At 43.2% G+C, this 16,707-nt stretch overlaps 1 protein-coding gene across 6 annotated transcripts in view; it reads left to right on the forward strand.

The window, feature by feature from the left end:
* Window positions 1–16,707, forward strand: part of lrp8 (low density lipoprotein receptor-related protein 8, apolipoprotein e receptor) — a 56,905-nt gene that overhangs the window by 19,334 nt on the left and 20,864 nt on the right. For all 6 annotated transcript variants that reach the window (XM_049727038.2, XM_049727028.2, XM_049727030.2 and 3 more), the window contains exons 3-5: window positions 4,198–4,320; window positions 11,789–11,917; window positions 16,054–16,428. In XM_049727038.2, coding sequence (XP_049582995.1) covers window positions 4,198–4,320; window positions 11,789–11,917; window positions 16,054–16,428 — 627 coding nt within the window. The remainder of the gene's footprint in view (window positions 1–4,197; window positions 4,321–11,788; window positions 11,918–16,053; window positions 16,429–16,707) is intronic.

Below are 16,707 nucleotides of genomic sequence, written 5' to 3' on the forward strand. Positions count from 1 at the left end.
TGTGAATTTGTTGGCTGCTCGACCGCGGGTTGAACCCGAATGTTTGCAGTCTTGGGTGAACCAAAAGCAAAGCAGTCATATCTCAGAGAACGTCAAGCCATACCTTGGAAAGAGGCAAGACAGTGCAGCATTGTGAAAGAGTGCGCGAGCTCTTTCAAGCTCTGTTTGCACGGTCGACACAACTCTGCTGTCTCGTTCGTCCTCACTGCCTCGCTGAATGAGGAGAGGACTTCCTTGCATTTTGATAGCGGTGGGGGCTGTCTCCAAAGAATACTAATCATCAAGGCCTTTGCCTTATTCACACTCCATTCAGTCACGGATGGCAGACACATGATAAATGACTCGTCCCAGATTGCTCTTAGTAATTATCTGCTGATAGAAGGACACAATTAAAGCCAGAAGTTGAAAGTGTTGACACAGCTGTGTCTGGCGGTGGCCATTTTTTCCCCACATACTATAAAATCATTTGGAACGTAACCAACGGCGGTTGCGTGTGTATCTGCAAGTTTGAAAGGAAAACAACACAAAGCAGATTCTATTTGCTTTGCCAAGCAGTCAGGGGGATTTGATCTACTAACTACCAAGAAGTGACCCTAACTAAACAAAAGACTGCGCTTGCTGTTAGCCTTCTTATTCTAAAGAATTGTTGCTTGCCCGCCAGTCCAAATGGCCCCTATCTTCTTCATTTGAATAGTCCCTGTAGTTTTTGCAAAAAAATTCAAAAGAGCAACCCTGACTTCCCTTTTTTTCTTTCCTGGGAGGCCCGGCCGGAGTTCCGCGATTCTCTCGGTTCGAAGGATCCATCCGTAACACGCGTGAGCTTCCAATAGACACGAGGCTTTTTCACATATTTTCAATCTATTTTTCACATTTCGATGGACAAGCCTTGGCTGGTTTCAGTAGCGCTGTCAATAGAAGACCCAAATTTCGCTCTCGGACTTTTGTCTGTGTTAAGTGGAATCAGATGCAGTCATTCCAAAACACTTGGGCATACAAGTTAACTGGGACTTTGGCTTGTCAAAGGTGTCCAATTTTCTTCCCTACCACAAAAAGCACTCACAAAGACTCAAAGGAAGTAAAAGAAACTTCTCCACCCAGGGATAGTCTCCAAAAATGCAAATGAGGTGTCGGCTGTTTGACCTGTCGGCTCAGCTTGAAAAATGCACAGAGCTCCCCAGAATATTCCGAGCGTCTTGACGAAGGTCTAAGCCATGCTGTTATCACTCTAAGCCAGAGAGTTCAGTCTGTCTCTCCCTTCTTAAATGCTGGAAGTCATGATAGGATGGAAAAGAAAGGACAAAAAAGGAAATAATAAGGCAGTCTCTTATTCCGGGTAACACGTGCTGTAATGAAGCGTACCTTGCTGTTATTCTATTGTCCACCATCTCATCTGTGTACGACAAGGATATTGTCCTATAGGATGAAGCTGCTCTTCTGGTTGCCGGTGATCTCTGTAATGGCTGAAGCTGTGCTCATTTTGGGTTTCGCTTTGTGACACTGGATGCACCCCCACCTCATCCATCCGGCTTTTGTAGCACTTATCCTTTTTTTTCCAAATAAAAGATAGGCCTCAGGGAATAAATAAGAGGGCTTCTACGGAAGCACATGTCAAATATGTGTGAAAATGCGCCTGGCTATTATGCAAGTGAATGAGTGTGCTCACCTTGCTGCCGGTTACAACAGTCCAAGTGAAGAGAGGATGAGGATGTGCAGAGAGTCCTTGCCAAGTAGCGGCCATTGGTATTTTGTTCACCGCAAGCCGAGTGTGAAACTTTGATGAAGAGCGATTTGCATCTCTGGATGGCTATGAAGAGGTGGGCTTTGTTGTTGGTGAGCACCAAAAAAGCTGCTGCCCTCCCTCCCTACCTCCCTCCCTCCCTCCCTCCAAGAGCTGCCAAGCGGCAGCCACCCTCTGCCCTTCACCCTACTGGCGTCACTTTTGCTTGCTTCTGCCAACAACGATGGCACCATTGTGTTGTGCAGCAGCCTACTGCTGTACCTGCTGGGAGTCCTTTTATTGACGCTCCCTTTTGACACAATATCTGGACACTCACAGCACACATACCTCCTTGAGACTATCTCGATGGCCATGGATTGGAGGCACGGGAACAAGGTGAGGAATATCCAGCCCTGATTAGCGGCCCCAACGAGCACATTGTTGTTCCTGATCAATCTCCGCCGTGGTTCAAAACAGCAAATATGTTAATGAAGGATGACGGTGTGTGTGACCCTGTGGATCAGGACCGAAGACAGGCCAGTTTGGTGTGCGTGCGCGTATTTGTATTCCAGTGTTCCGGGGTAACCGTGGATACACCTAGTGACTGGGAAACATGCAAGGGAAGAAGTGGGAGAGTGGTTATATCACAAACGTGCCCTTGATACCCACAAAAAAGAGCTACACACTGAGAGGTAACTTCAGGTCATTGGTAACCAAAACACTGATCTCCAGCTACATAACACTTGCGTTTTGATCGACTTTCATCCACCATTTGTGATCCCACATCCACATTGACCTGTGGCATATCTGTCTGTAGCACTTTGGAATTCCCTTTGACTTTTTCACCACAAACCATCTTCAGCCTTTGAACCCATATCAAAGAGAAATACGCAAGGGACTCTGTCAAATGCAAATTGAAATGCTCTTATGAACAGCATCTGACCTTTTTAAGGTTCTTTATTGCTTCCAAGTGGCAGATATTTCTTTTCTGGTCAGCAGGTAGATTTGTGGACACTCGGCAGGCTCCAAACGCTGCAACTCTTCAAAAGCTCCACATTTCCAATAACGTAATTCAGCGGGCGCATGATTTTTGACAATAAGCCCAGTGATAATTTGTCATGTGGGCTGGCTAACAGTGCGCTGCATGTGTGCAGCTCGGGACATGAATGGCGATGGTACAGAAAAGAGGACTTGCAAAGCTCACAGCGAGCGTCGATTCATTCAGCCAGCAGGAACATTTGTTTGCTTGTTTTCTTTGTGTTTCCGGGTGGGTGTGCTAAAACCTAATTAGTTTTGCAAGGAATAAATTTCGAATACATGATTATTGAGGTTTCCATTTCCTCTGGGAGCTGCCACAACACAGAGAGTCAAGCAGAGTCTTGTCCTGTGGTTCTGGATGCAAAAGGAAAATTGCTGTCATTATTGTCGTGAAAAATGTTCTTATCAAGCCAACTTATCAAGACCGCTGTGGTCTGCGGGCATGCTGAAAGCTTTGGATGCTTTTGGAATCATCACTTGACTGTCTAACTCAACCCGCTTTTAAAATCTGTCCCTTTCAATAAAACAAGCGTTTATCAAGTTGGGATTTGGGGGGGTATTAATTAATTCACATCCATGCAACCGTTAGTCATTTTCAATATTTACATCTGACACCATTTTTGCGGTTGTGCACCATCTACATCCCAGTCGCAACACATTTATCGCTATAAATACTAACAGCTGGAATTGACTACACCATGGCAGATGTGTGCAGTCACTGTGCAGATGCACTGTCGATTCCCGTGCTTGGCTATGGGCCACCGCTGAAAAGACAACCTAATCCAAAAGAAGTGTCTGATGGCACGATTGAAGGTTAAAGTGGATGGATATGTGTTATGTACGCACCTTGGTATGTAAACAAGCCTTTTACTTTCATTGCACTTTGCTCAATTCACTGCATTTTTTTGCTTTCACCAACCCTCAACATTAATGCCTGGCAAATCAAAGCAAGCTAAAGTCATACTCTGAGGAATTAGAAATGAGAAAAAGGATAGGAGTCTGTTTTCTCCAAATGAGTGAAAGAGAACATTTCCTCAGGGAGCATATCAACAGATTCATGAGCATGTGCAGAGACGCCCGCACACAAGAGAGATTGCTAAAGCAAGTCAAGTCATCTCCCAAGCATTGCATGGCAAAATCGCTTTTATTTGTCTTTGAAGCACGTTTGACGAGGGCCAATTACGTATCGTTCTGTATCTGCAGAACATCTGCATTTGTTGTGTGCCCTGCGCGCTTTTTGGGAACCCATTCTTATTTGTCAGATAGATGACAAATAACCTGGAACATTCTAAAATGTTTCATCAGGATTCATCAAAGTATGTTTTCAACTAAACAAGGCCAACATTCCCACTCGTTGCATTATTAGCCGGCGCTATCTTCAAATGATTTGCGGCAAATACAATGCAGTAGCCTCATATTAACGGATATATTCCTCTTTACAGCAAAGAAGACGTGCGCAACCACGGATTTTGCCTGCAAGAATGGCCAGTGCGTTCCCGCTAGGTGGCGCTGCGACGGGGAGCAGGAGTGTGCAGACGGTTCCGACGAGGCTGACGCAATCTGCAGTAAGTAGCCCAATTCGACATAGATGAGCAACGCAGACGGACGGACCGCAGTGTGGCTGGTCACTTGGCACAAGCAAACAAAAACTGTAGTCGCGCTGCCAGTAGGCCTACAGTTGACTTACTTCACTGCAGTGTACGTACGTTGAAATGAAGTGACACGCAGACACAGATGCTGTCCCTCCGGCACATGGAGATAGATGCTTGTGTGTCCCATTTCTCTGCAATCGTACCTACCTACGCACACTACTTGAGCACGTTTATGCACGCATGGTTTGCTCATGACAACGACCAGCGAAAGAAATGTTCACGCAAAGATTACGAAATCATTTATTTGCTCTGGTTGTATCACGAAGCAGACGGCCACACACTTGGGGGGGGGGGGGGGGGTGTCAATTAATTACTTTTACAGACAATTCCATTTTTAAAGTGTGGGTGCTCAGATAACATTGTCAACCAACATTTCATTGCCTCAGATATCATCACAGAGAAACAAATCTTAATTCTCAGTTTAATCATGGTTGTCGTCTCGGGGTTTCTCAGTATGTAGCATTTGTCTTTGTTTTGTTTCAAGCCAGTTGTAGCCAGTGTGATAGCCTTTCTAATATAGGCCATTCATGTAATTAAAGGCTCATTTCTTCCCTTAAGGTCTGATTAAAAAGGTAACCGCTCATGCTGCAATTAAAAAAAAAAAATAGACTCTGTGAATTTAAACCGGGTTGAGTGTGACAACAATTACCGCTAGGTTATGGTGTGTGTGTGTGTGTGTGTGTGTTTGCATTGCCAGCAGTTACATTTTATAGATGGCACATTAAAGGCCACTAAAACCTCTGTGGTATAAAAGACTATTCATTCAGTCCGTATGGTTGTTTGTTACCGGCTATTCTTTTTCAGGTGGAAAAACACGAGTCCAACATGATATCGTTTAGTCAGATGCATTTGACAATCAGAAATACTTTGAACCTGTCAACATCACAGTATTGCTAGTTATTTGGCATGATTTTCTTTTGACAACTGGATGTATATTTAACTACCGAATGGAGACTACGGGCGGGCATTCTCAGAGTCCATCCTCCAAATAGTAGAAGTCTGCACTCAGCATAATTGCTAATTAACCAGTGGGGCCTTTAAGAGCAAATTCAGGCCTTCTTGTATTCTATTATTTCGAGTCATTCTTATCTCCAACACAGGGACTGGTAAACATCCCTCCCTCCCTCCATCCCATTACAATGTAGCATTTAATCCTCTCAGTCCTTTCTGCATCACTGTAGGATCAACACTTTGTGATGCGAGTTCAGCTTAAGTAAGGCCTTTTATTGAATTGATTCGCCAGAGAAAGGGTCGATGTGCTGATCCCTGCAACCTCTGGTGACTACTGATTAACTATGGATCTCCAGTGATGCTTCTGATACAGAGACACAAACACTGGCTCCCTTCCAGACACAAATGCAAATACTGTACTTGCACGTCTAATAAACAATGCAGGTTGTTTGGAATCCCCTCAAAGTCAAATGCCACAAAAGTGGTTCCATTTGGAATGATCTTATCTAGTGCCGAGGTGGCCATGGTACATACCTAATGTGCATTGGAGAAGGAAGTGTGACCAAAGTGTTTATTCTTTATCGTTGTATTTCGTAACTATGCCATGACCTAATATTTGATCACATACAATATTATAGAGTTTAAGTCTCATTCAAAACACTTCATTTCAATAGGGAAAGACGATTTTGGACTTAAGTGTTTTTCACTTGTGAGCGTGGTCAAAAAAGCAAAGTGCAACAAACGGCAAGTCAGCTTTTGCTCATTCCCACCGGCATTAGCAAGCATCTGTACTGCGCCAATCAGTGCTCATTGGAGCGCTACTCATGCAATGTGTGTCCGGCCGGGGGTGTGTGTGCGTGTGTGTGCGTGTGTGTGTGTGTGTGTGTGCGCGCACAATACACCTACACGCACACACTCATTTGGCCCTGTCAGACTGAACAAGGGGATTAACCTGAGCCCTTCTAGCAAGCAAGCGTCTCAATAAACAGGTTGAAGATGATTGAATTGCACCAGCCCAACACACCTTCACCTGCGTATTGAGCTGCTCCGGAACACCCTTGCCAATTTTCCAGCTACTGTTCAAAACCCGAATCTATTCACTCTGAATTGCTTATGAACATTTTAGGAAACGGGCATGCAGTGGAACCTCAAATGGTTAGTTGCAGTTACTCGTTACTGTTCCAAAAAAAGTAAATGAATTACTCCTACATCAACATAACGAATTACTAGGGAAGGTTATTTTTCCATGACTTTTTCAAAAATGTTCAAGAATTGCGATTTTTCAGCAGGTGTCAATACAGTTGGCAAAAGTAGAACAGCGTAGACGTCACCTGAAGACAGCACTGATGTCACAGAATGTCACCTGACACGTTGGTCCCAAGACGTGATTTTTGCGTCCACGCTTTGTAATCAAATTTGCAGATACGCTGCGGGGACGGCGGTGCATGCGGCGCGAATACTAAGTAAGACGCATCCCAAATATGCCAAACTAGGCCATTGCCACAGCACAAAAAGGGCCATGCAAGCGTAAAAACAGGTGTTTGTTCATTTTCGTGCCAGTGCGTATCTAGCCCAGATTTTCCCAACCATTGGTAAGTAAGTATGTGTACCTTAGTGAGCATATGTGCACATAGTGCACATAGCACTGAACTAACCTCTTTTATTTGTGTGAAAAATAAAGTCACCTGCAACACTCATTAGACAAAAAAGTACTTATGCGGTGTATCTGTTTGAAGCAGCACAGATCAGCATTTGAAAGCTTTTTTTGGTATGGCTGATTGGCAATTTTGTCTGCATTTTGCATGCGTGCTTGAGAGAGACGGTCAGCCTTTCATGAGTGGTGGCTACTTAATTATTTGTAAATATGAACAGGAAGGAACCAGTGAATTGCATTGCCTGATGCTTTCAATTTCATGCACGAGGCCAAGGCGAGGCGAGCATGCATCATTTCTCAGCTGATTGCCCCTCCCGTTTCTATTTCAGCGTTGCGATCTGCGACGATGCAAAATGAAAAAAAAAAACGTTCTTCTTATTAGTTATATCAAACTCCAAATTGCCACTGTGATTAGACGACTCAATCAAAACTGAATTTTGACATTGTAAAAAGAATGACATCCCATTTGATTGAGATGTCTGGGTTTGCAGGCTAATTTAGCAATGTACGCCGTTTTCAAGCGTTTTGACCGAAACTTTGGCCAGTGAGTGCGAGTGCTGACTGAATGTTATTGCCTTTGGATGTACGTATGCGCGCATATGATAGCAAAGTCATACATTATGGATGATACTGTAATGATTTCTGCCACTATAAAGATAAACCATGAAGTCTCACAGTCTCTTGTGAAGTCGTAATTTCAGGCTTTCATCTCCACTTTTCTGCACTTCTTGGGTTCTTCTCTTGGGTCATAATGATACGTAGTATTTTCAGTGCATCCTCCCTATTGTATTTAGTCAGTCCAAAATAGTAATACTGCAAGAAAAATCTGTCCATTTTAGTTTCATCATTATGAAGCACAATTAATCACTGTATCCCTGCCATATTTTGGGGTGTTTTCAACCCTTTTTTCTCAATTCTTTTATTTGTCTACTTCTACTATATTCTATAGTGTGTGTGTAAGTTTGTAGTCAGCTAAACATTATACAGCAGAGAGAGGCATTATGTGTGCAGGCAGGCAGGCAGGCAGGCAGGCAGGCAGGCAGGCAGGCACTCATGGTGGAAATGGGAATAAGCTGCATTCATTATGTTTTTGACACATTCATTTTCTATGATTGTGAATTACACTGTTAAATAACTCAACACACAAAAATAAATATGCTAGTTAATAGATAAACCAACACGCACTCGCATACCAAATTTAGTATATTCCAATTCACACTGATGACTTGCTTTGAAATTCACCAGGATGATTATCACAACTAAAATGAACTTGTTGGCATAATATACAAAATATACTAGTAAATAATTAGCAAGCAGGTATGTATATGAATAGTTGTCATTTCCATTAGCATTTAATCTGGATTTCAACTAGCCTTTAAGCTCTATATTTTTTTTATCAACATACCTCTAGAGAGTGTAGTGTGAAATCTAGACATTACTGCCAATGGGTTTATTAAACATAATTATGTACAGTTTGCAGTCATGCTTTTCATTTCAGCATCACCGATTTATCCACCTTACTGCACGAGCAGCCCTCAAAACACCAAGTAATCGTCAACAATGATTGAATTAGGTTGCTCGACTGATCAATTATCTTGTGACTGCTCATGGACAGAATTCTCATTTCCTAGCTTGCTGTTTTGTTTATTGCCTTCCATACTTTGGTGCTGGGCCACATTGTATTTGCCAAATTTAAGCTTTCCTCCTTTGTATCCGAACAAATGGATCAGCTTAAGAAAGCAGTTTTAGCAAAATGTTCTGCTGGCGAGGTCGAGCGGAACAACAATTTTGCTAGTATCGTACGATACGATTTGGTACAAAAGAAGTGGCTCTATAGTTTGAATGTGTTGACTGTCACCCTTCTATTTGCTTTGCTACGTCTTAACAAACCCCGTTGGGTTATTATTTTGCCAAATTGCTCCAAGACTTGTGGAGGGATGCAAAGTGGACACGAGCTGTGCTCCAAATGATTACACATGGATTTCATTTGAATCAACATTTTAGAGGCTAGTTTTTCTGGGGATGTTGTTTATCTTGGCTATTCCAATACAACATAAATAATTGAGATAGTTTTGCTAATTTGCTAGTTCCCCAAGTAAGCCTAATTAAAAGGAAATGACTTCAGGAGGTTGCTCCACATTGTTAAGCAAGGTCCATTTATGCATAATGGGCAAAATAAGGAATTGGAAAAGGAATGAGAAGCCTTCACGTAAGATCATCATTGTGTGTCGAGTGCATTGGAATAAAGCGCTTTCTCTCATTTGGAGAGTTGCAGTTAAAAAGCTACTTATGAGTGGAAAGCAGGTGTTTGAAGTTGTTATTTGGTCTGAAGTAGCAAGGCTCTCTGGTGCTGCTGTCCTATTCTTACCCTGATCACGACCCGGGTGCACTGACAGGCCCACGGTGTCAGCACTACTAATGTTTTCTCATCACTCCGTCGCCCAGCCTTGAGCTGTAAAACCGGGCCTATAGCTTTAATACAGGCCTCTAGCTGGAAACAATGGCATACTTGCGTATACTGTGGTGGCCCCATTGTTAAACATTAAGCGCTTTGTTACAGCTCCAGCCGTTGTGAAATAAACTTGTATTGTATTATAGCTACCGTTCTAGCCCCGAGCCCATCTCAGCCCATAAATGTATGTCCTTATTCCTCCTTTGCTGCATTCACTAACTTATGATTCATGATGGTGTCTTTCCTTTCCCACTGATAATCCTTTATTGTCAGTTTCTACTTCAGTTCCGAGTGAGTTTTCGCTTCTCTCATTTCCCGTGACTTTGATCAGCGCGCACTCCGACACGGGCTCTCCATCTCTTTAAAACAGAGCACTAATAATTGCAGATCAGTGTTCCGATGAAAGCCACTAATCAACACTAACCTTAATTTAAAATGTAATTCGATGTTATCCTTACGCACGTTGGCTAAATTGGATTTTACATTTGAAGGACAAAAGGAGGATGAAGGTGGTGAAAGAGCAACATTAAGGGCCATGCTTTGGTTGCCGAAATGTTCTCCGCATCTTGCCCAAACTAGTGTCGTTTTGATTGGATAATGCTAAAGTTAAAGCTTCTGTGTATCAGCACAGTAAAAGAAGAGGCAAGTCATTTTGTTTTGCATGCGTCATTTACTAAAAGGCTGGCACTTGTAGCAAATGGCACCACACATTTCGAAGACTCAAGCCACCTTAACAAGTCATAATGAGGTTAACATGCATGCATGCATCCACCTGACACTGCTGCATTGTTCAACGGAGTCTTCAGCAGGTGAATAAGTGGTTGATCCATCCATATATCTGTAGTCTTGCATGAATCATTGATGCTCACACGGGAGCATTCTGCAAGCTCCCATGGCCCCCGCCCGCCCGTCTTCTTCCGAAAGACCACTCTCAAAATGGAAACGCTTTGTCGGAACTGCTTGCACTGCAATTCCTTGAGAAAGCTATCGTAGTATGCAAAGAAGATTCCAACTTTAGTTTCAAACACTTGTTAGTAGTCGTATATTCTCTTATATGGCCAACACCCTGCAAAGTAGTGCAGATAAAATGCGTTCAACTGTAAAATGTCAAATTGAACCGCTAAAACTTAACAAGTTGTTGAAGCTGCATCACCTAAATGAACAAAGAATTCCACTTCCATCAACAATCCTAATCTTTCCATACGCGTCACTAATGTTCAACAACCTCTTGTGAATCCAGTAAAGTCATTATATCAAGTTATTTTCATGATCAGAGTAAAAAGAATAGCACTACTGTAATTGTTCTTTTGAAATATACAGTCAATCCTCGGTGTACATCGTGCAAATGTGAGTTAGTCTATGATGTCATTCTAGTAAAAGTGGTTAAGTGTGCATGCAATCCCTTCCAGGCCTATCATGCCCATGCTCATCTACGGTGTGCGATTCTATTCCTCCCACGCACGTGCCTTTGTTTTGACAACGTGTCCGTGTGACAGACAGCGAGTCAAGGGCAACGTAGTATATCACCTGGCAGGCTCAAACACGCGCCTGGTGCTAAATAAATGATCTCTGCATTATCCCGTGAGGCTATGAACCGTCCAAATCAATCAGCTGCAGAAAAGCAGTTGCGCTGGCTGTCATGCTGAAATGCTCCGATTCCCTCCTTCCTTGTGAAGGCAAATGAGGAAGGTAGTTCATCAAAAGTTCATTAGCATACAGCGCTGAGCTGAGCTGAGCTGAGCTGAGCTCAGTCCAGCCCTACACCGTGCACATTATTGTCACTTAGCTAGGCCTTGTGAGGGGAATCACAAATCCCCAGCATTTTTCATTGGAATAGATAGAATAAACTGCAATGGCCTTCAAGTGCCAGATTACTTTTTGGACCTCAGGATCCACCTAAACTCATTTCAAATCCACTTTGTTGATTCCAAACCAGCCATAAAGTGCAATCATTGCCTTCTATCTGTCAGCCGAGTAACAATTCAATGGAGTAAACACTCAAAACACAGTTATTTGCATTTGATATCATCAACAGTTGAAAACTTCTTGAACGACAAACATATTTCAAGTGGTTATCATCCCACTGGCTGGAAAGTTACAACACTTAATCATGGAGTCACCAAATAAATTACACTTGTACTCGTATTCAAATGAACCCAGCCAGGATTTGTTTCGATTCCTCCCAAACTTACAACACTTAATCATGTAGTTAGCAAATAAATTACACTTGCTGTTTGTGGCATATTGTTCCATTTGGGCTGCAAGGTAATTAATTCATTGGATTGACTCAGCGGCTCTCTCTCTCTCTCTCTTTCTCACAACAGGCCGGCAGACGTGTTCACCGGAGAAGTTTGACTGCGGCGGGACGGCCGCAAAGTGTGTCTCGTTGTCGTGGCGATGCGATGGGGAAAGGGACTGCGAGAATGGGGCCGATGAAGAGCACTGTGCCGCAGGTGAGCTTCAGCAATTTCGTATTCGGTGGGAAAAACATCCATTCATCTTAATGCCGTCATACATCCGTTGACAAGGAGAGTTTTCTACTTCCAATCCAAATCCAGGATATGAACAGCATGTAGCATGTGATTTGATATATGTGTATCAATCAAAGAAGAAGCACTTCTTCAACACTTCCAAAATGTACAAGTGCTTTGTCCAATTTCAGAACAAAATGTTTTCAAACACCATTTTAATGATTGATCCAAGCATTTTTCACTTCTATTGGGAACGTTGGCCATTCATATATATATATATATATAGGAGTAACGGGAGACAATAAAATGATTTTATTGTCTCTCATCTCCAACGGCTGTGTGAACAAGGAGAGAATCAAGCTCTGAAATAATTCATGAATGTCTGGATGATGATTGATTTTCTGCAGTGTTTTCAATGTGCCCATGAGAGTGACTTGAGCCAATATTAAAACCTGCGAGGATTATTCTTTCATCTATCATTTAAAGGTAAAAGTGATGAAAGGCAATCTGACTTTATGGAAATGACCTCAAACTCACACATAAGCCGTTTAAATCATTGCTTTCATGTTCGACTGTTTTTTTGTCGTATCAAAACTACTGTCAAGTGTCCGTTTGAACGCAAGGCAACTTTTAAAAGAGGGAAGCGATGTGTATAAAAGATGCAGTCGAATTGGTTGTCATGTGTGCGAGCTTGAGCGTTTGAATCTTTTGAATCTCCTACGTAGCAGGCCTCTTACACAAAGTATGTCCGGGTAGGCTGCAGCTCTTCCTCGGCCTTAATGAGAACAAGTGTAGAAAATGGATGGATTTACATCAAGAGTATTCAAGTTTCATGTTGAATTGCTTTCATTGCTGCTTGACTCTGAATGTTGATAAAATACACTATTTACATTTGGCTCCAAGAGAAACGCTTTGGCTTTTTTTTTTTTCCCTTCCCAAACTCTTTAAGTCAAATTTAATGTTGAAAGATCAAGCGTCGATAAATGAGAACAGACTTTTGCGGGATGAATCGATCTCTCCTTGTCTCCGATTTCAAAAGGACGTCCAGCAGTGATTCAATTAAAAAAGTTCATTTAATTGGATCGGTCCACAGACTTGGCAGTCAGTGAATTGCTCTCAATGTTGCCTGGAGTCCTTCCACTGTGAAAGAAACTAATAATTGCGAGTTGAGTCTTTTGTAATCACTTTGTTTATCCGCACACTTACTTTATTTTATGGAGAGTCCACGTTATTTCCGCTTAATTGCTGATTAGAAGTTTTGAAAGCGCTGATTTTCAGTGCCATGCTCCAAGGCATGTGTGACTTTGCTTCCGCAGAGTTTGGTGATCAAGGTGTGATACAGTTTGATAGACCTTGGAATTACGTTTTTCTCCCCTAAAGCAAGCAACACGTCTGAAAATGTGGGACAATCCTTGCCTGACACGACACGACGTGAAGTGTCCATCTCCATACCTCACAAATGGATGCTTTGTTGAATTGATGGATGCGGCAGCAACTGTATGCTAAGCAATCCCATTCGGACAAACATCGGTCCAAGATGGAGATTGGCTCTTGTGCCATCCTGCATTTCTACTGCAAGAATTTGCTATATGTTGGGGCCAGTCGCTCACTTTGAATGATCTGTCTGCAGTGAGCTTGTGCTCGCAAGTAGGTTTGGCTCCAAACAGAAACGTCGAGACGGAAAGAGAGAGAGCGAGAGAGAGGACCGTAGTCTGAGAGAGTCATGTGGACCCTGGGGACCTGTTGCTCTTTTAACATCACTTGTGCGGCGGCCATGTTACATTACAGCAAGCCGCTACAGTAGGATCAATGGCCACTGGGGATACATACGCGTGTTGCTGTTCTATGGCAAGGCAGTGAAGAAAGAGCTCTGCGTGCATCCTTTTCGGAAAAAGCAAAGGGTGGTCAGAAAATAAAATGATGCAAAGTATACTGGCGTAAAAATGGTGCCCCTCGGTGCACAGTAAATGAATCCTCGACTCCATCATTTAATAGCAGACCAAAGAGAAGCAAGAAGAGTCCACCCACATGAAAAATGACTGGAGCGGGATTTAGCTTCTTCATTCTTCAGAGGTATCTGTAGCCTCTTATGTTGATGTTTTTTCTTTCCATCTCAATCCTTTGACTGCATGCGTAGGTGGAATGTAATGCAGCAAGAATCGCGAGCATGCTCATATGCACCCAAAGGCTGTTGCACTTTTGTTTTAGGTGCCATGAAATCATTGGTTTCATAATCATTCCGAGTCACTTTTGCCAGCCGGCGGAAGCTGGATGACAAGCTTTGCTCCATTCCATGAAGATGAAAACACCGGCCTTCTGCCTTTGCCACTTGATGTTCCGCTTCACAGTTCAGGGTTTGCATCTTTTTCTATGTGGCGATGGTCATGCTTTGGTCTTGTCAAGGTTACTTGCACATTGCAAAGAATATGCTTTGGTACTTAGTCCTGAATGTGAGTCGGATTGGTTGTTTGCCTCTGTGAAACATTCTTTTCCTGTATTATTATTATGACGTTCTTTTCCTGCATTATTGATTTGCAAATATTGCAGCCCCTTCAAAAGAGTTGTCTTTTATTTATTTGTGTGTGTAAGGTACACGCCCAGATTTAGTTTGATCACCACAAATGGGCCATCCTCCAGTTGAACGTCCATAATGTGTGCCACGCATCCATTCATCTGCTATTATGCCAAGCCACTGAGAAATGGGCTGTTAATTCCATCTACGGATGCAAGGAAAGGCATCAATATTTCATCAAATAGATGATCATAACACTCGCCGAGTGGCGCGGCGCGGCGCGGCACGGCGCGGCACGGCACGGCCCGGCCCATTGCGCCGCTCAAACAAGCCCAGGTGCTGCTCATTTTGTTTTCACGTCTGACTTTGATAGTTGAATTGTGCGTAATCAAAGTCCCTTTGTGGTGGAGCTCATCTGCTTGTTTTTTTTCTTTCGCAAGCACAGATGATAAAAGAAGGGAAAACACATTAGCGGGACATAGTTCATTTAACATCATGTCAAAGTAGGGTTTGTTGAATTTCATGCTCTAAAAGCTTGAAGCCAGATGTGCTTGGACGCCTCTCAGAGTACTAATGCGGTCGACGTGTTTCACGTGCACCTGTATTTGAACACATTCAAATCCTTTCAGTTGTGGACGGACCAGCTAAATATACCCTATGAGTCAGTTGTCCTTGAGAGAAAGGTTAATAAGCTTAGTCCTATCCCCCTTTTTCATTTTGCCCGACGTGGGATAAGATGTATAAAAAGTTGTAGAAGCTCCGTCCGTCCGTCCGTCCGTCCGTATTGGGCAGGTTGCTGACAAGCTCAGGTAAGGAATTGTATCGAAGGGATTTCAAGTCCCCCAGAGTCAGTCCCAGTTTTATTTCAGGTTTTTGAAATGACAATTTGAATAAAGCTCAGCTATGATTTTGTGAGAATACATAGTAGATCATTAACAAATCATTTTAAAAATCCATTTCTGTGAGTTAGGCAAGGGCCTTTCAAAAAGCATGGAAGTGAATGTTCCATCTGATCACTTATCTTTCCCTCCATGCTTGGTGCCTTTTGGTAGAGGATGCTGCTTATTGTACTCAGTAGCACTAAGTGGCTCAACCTGCAGCATGTCTTGTGGAGTGCTCCCCCGCACTGGCGAGCAAAGAGGATCATTTTTGCTCTGCACTCACTGAGACGGAGTGAAAGGTCGATGCTATTGGGACAAAGTATAGTACAAAGTGTCTCTGGTAAGACTTTGTATTTGTATATTCCGAGATGAGGATGACCTGTGATTGTAAAATTGCCTTTCTGGGAAAAGCATAATGGAATCACATTTCCACAGTGTTACAGTATAGATGCATTTCACTTTTGTTTGGCTCTGTGTCCGAAGAAACGGTGAATGCCCAAACTAGTGAGCTATATAAAAATGTTACCTTGTCACCCTGGCAGCGTTAAAGGTCGTCCTGTTGTTTGTTTTTTACCACCTACGTATTCAAATACTACGTCTGCGTTTCAGGTTATGCAACGATTGCACCATTTTTTGTGAGTGTCATCATTGAGTTTATGTTCTCCTTGTATTTGCTGCATATTGAAATGACTCATCAGCACCTGTACGTTCCATGTTACCTGTAGATGCCAACGCCTGCCCGTCCAAGGAATTCCAGTGCCATAACGCCAAGTGCATAGCGGCCATCTTCGTCTGCGACGGCGACGACGACTGCGGCGACGGCAGCGACGAAGAGAAGTGCTCCCATCCCACCTGCGGCCAGCACGAGTTCCGCTGCAATGACTCCGAGTGTATTCCGGCGCTGTGGAGCTGCGACGGCGATCCCGACTGTAAAGATAAGTCGGATGAATCCATGGAGCGCTGCAGTCGGAGGACCGAGCCCCAGAAAGCACGCTGCATGCTCAGCGAGTTTCAGTGCGGGAGTGGAGAGTGCGTCCGCATCAGCTGGAAATGTGACGGAGATGCCGACTGCAAGGACAAGTCCGACGAGACAAACTGTCGTGAGTAAATGGTCATTCATCCATTCATCCTTGCTTACGCTTAAGTGCTACTGTGATTGTTTTTTTGCTTAAATTCCAAATATTGAGCAAAGCATAAGGTGCCATGCTCATGTGTACAATTTCCCAAGAGTTTCTCACTTGTGCCAATTTGTTTGGACAGGTGAATTAAGGTCACCGCGGATCTCATGTTTTCGTTGGAAAATGATTAGAATGCATGTTGTATCCTTGATTGAGGAAAAAACCCAAACGAATGAGTTTCAAAATGACTGAAGGATGATC

The sequence above is a fragment of the Syngnathus scovelli genome, chromosome 10 (genome assembly GCF_024217435.2).
Source record: "Syngnathus scovelli strain Florida chromosome 10, RoL_Ssco_1.2, whole genome shotgun sequence".
Classification (NCBI taxonomy): domain Eukaryota; kingdom Metazoa; phylum Chordata; class Actinopteri; order Syngnathiformes; family Syngnathidae; genus Syngnathus; species Syngnathus scovelli.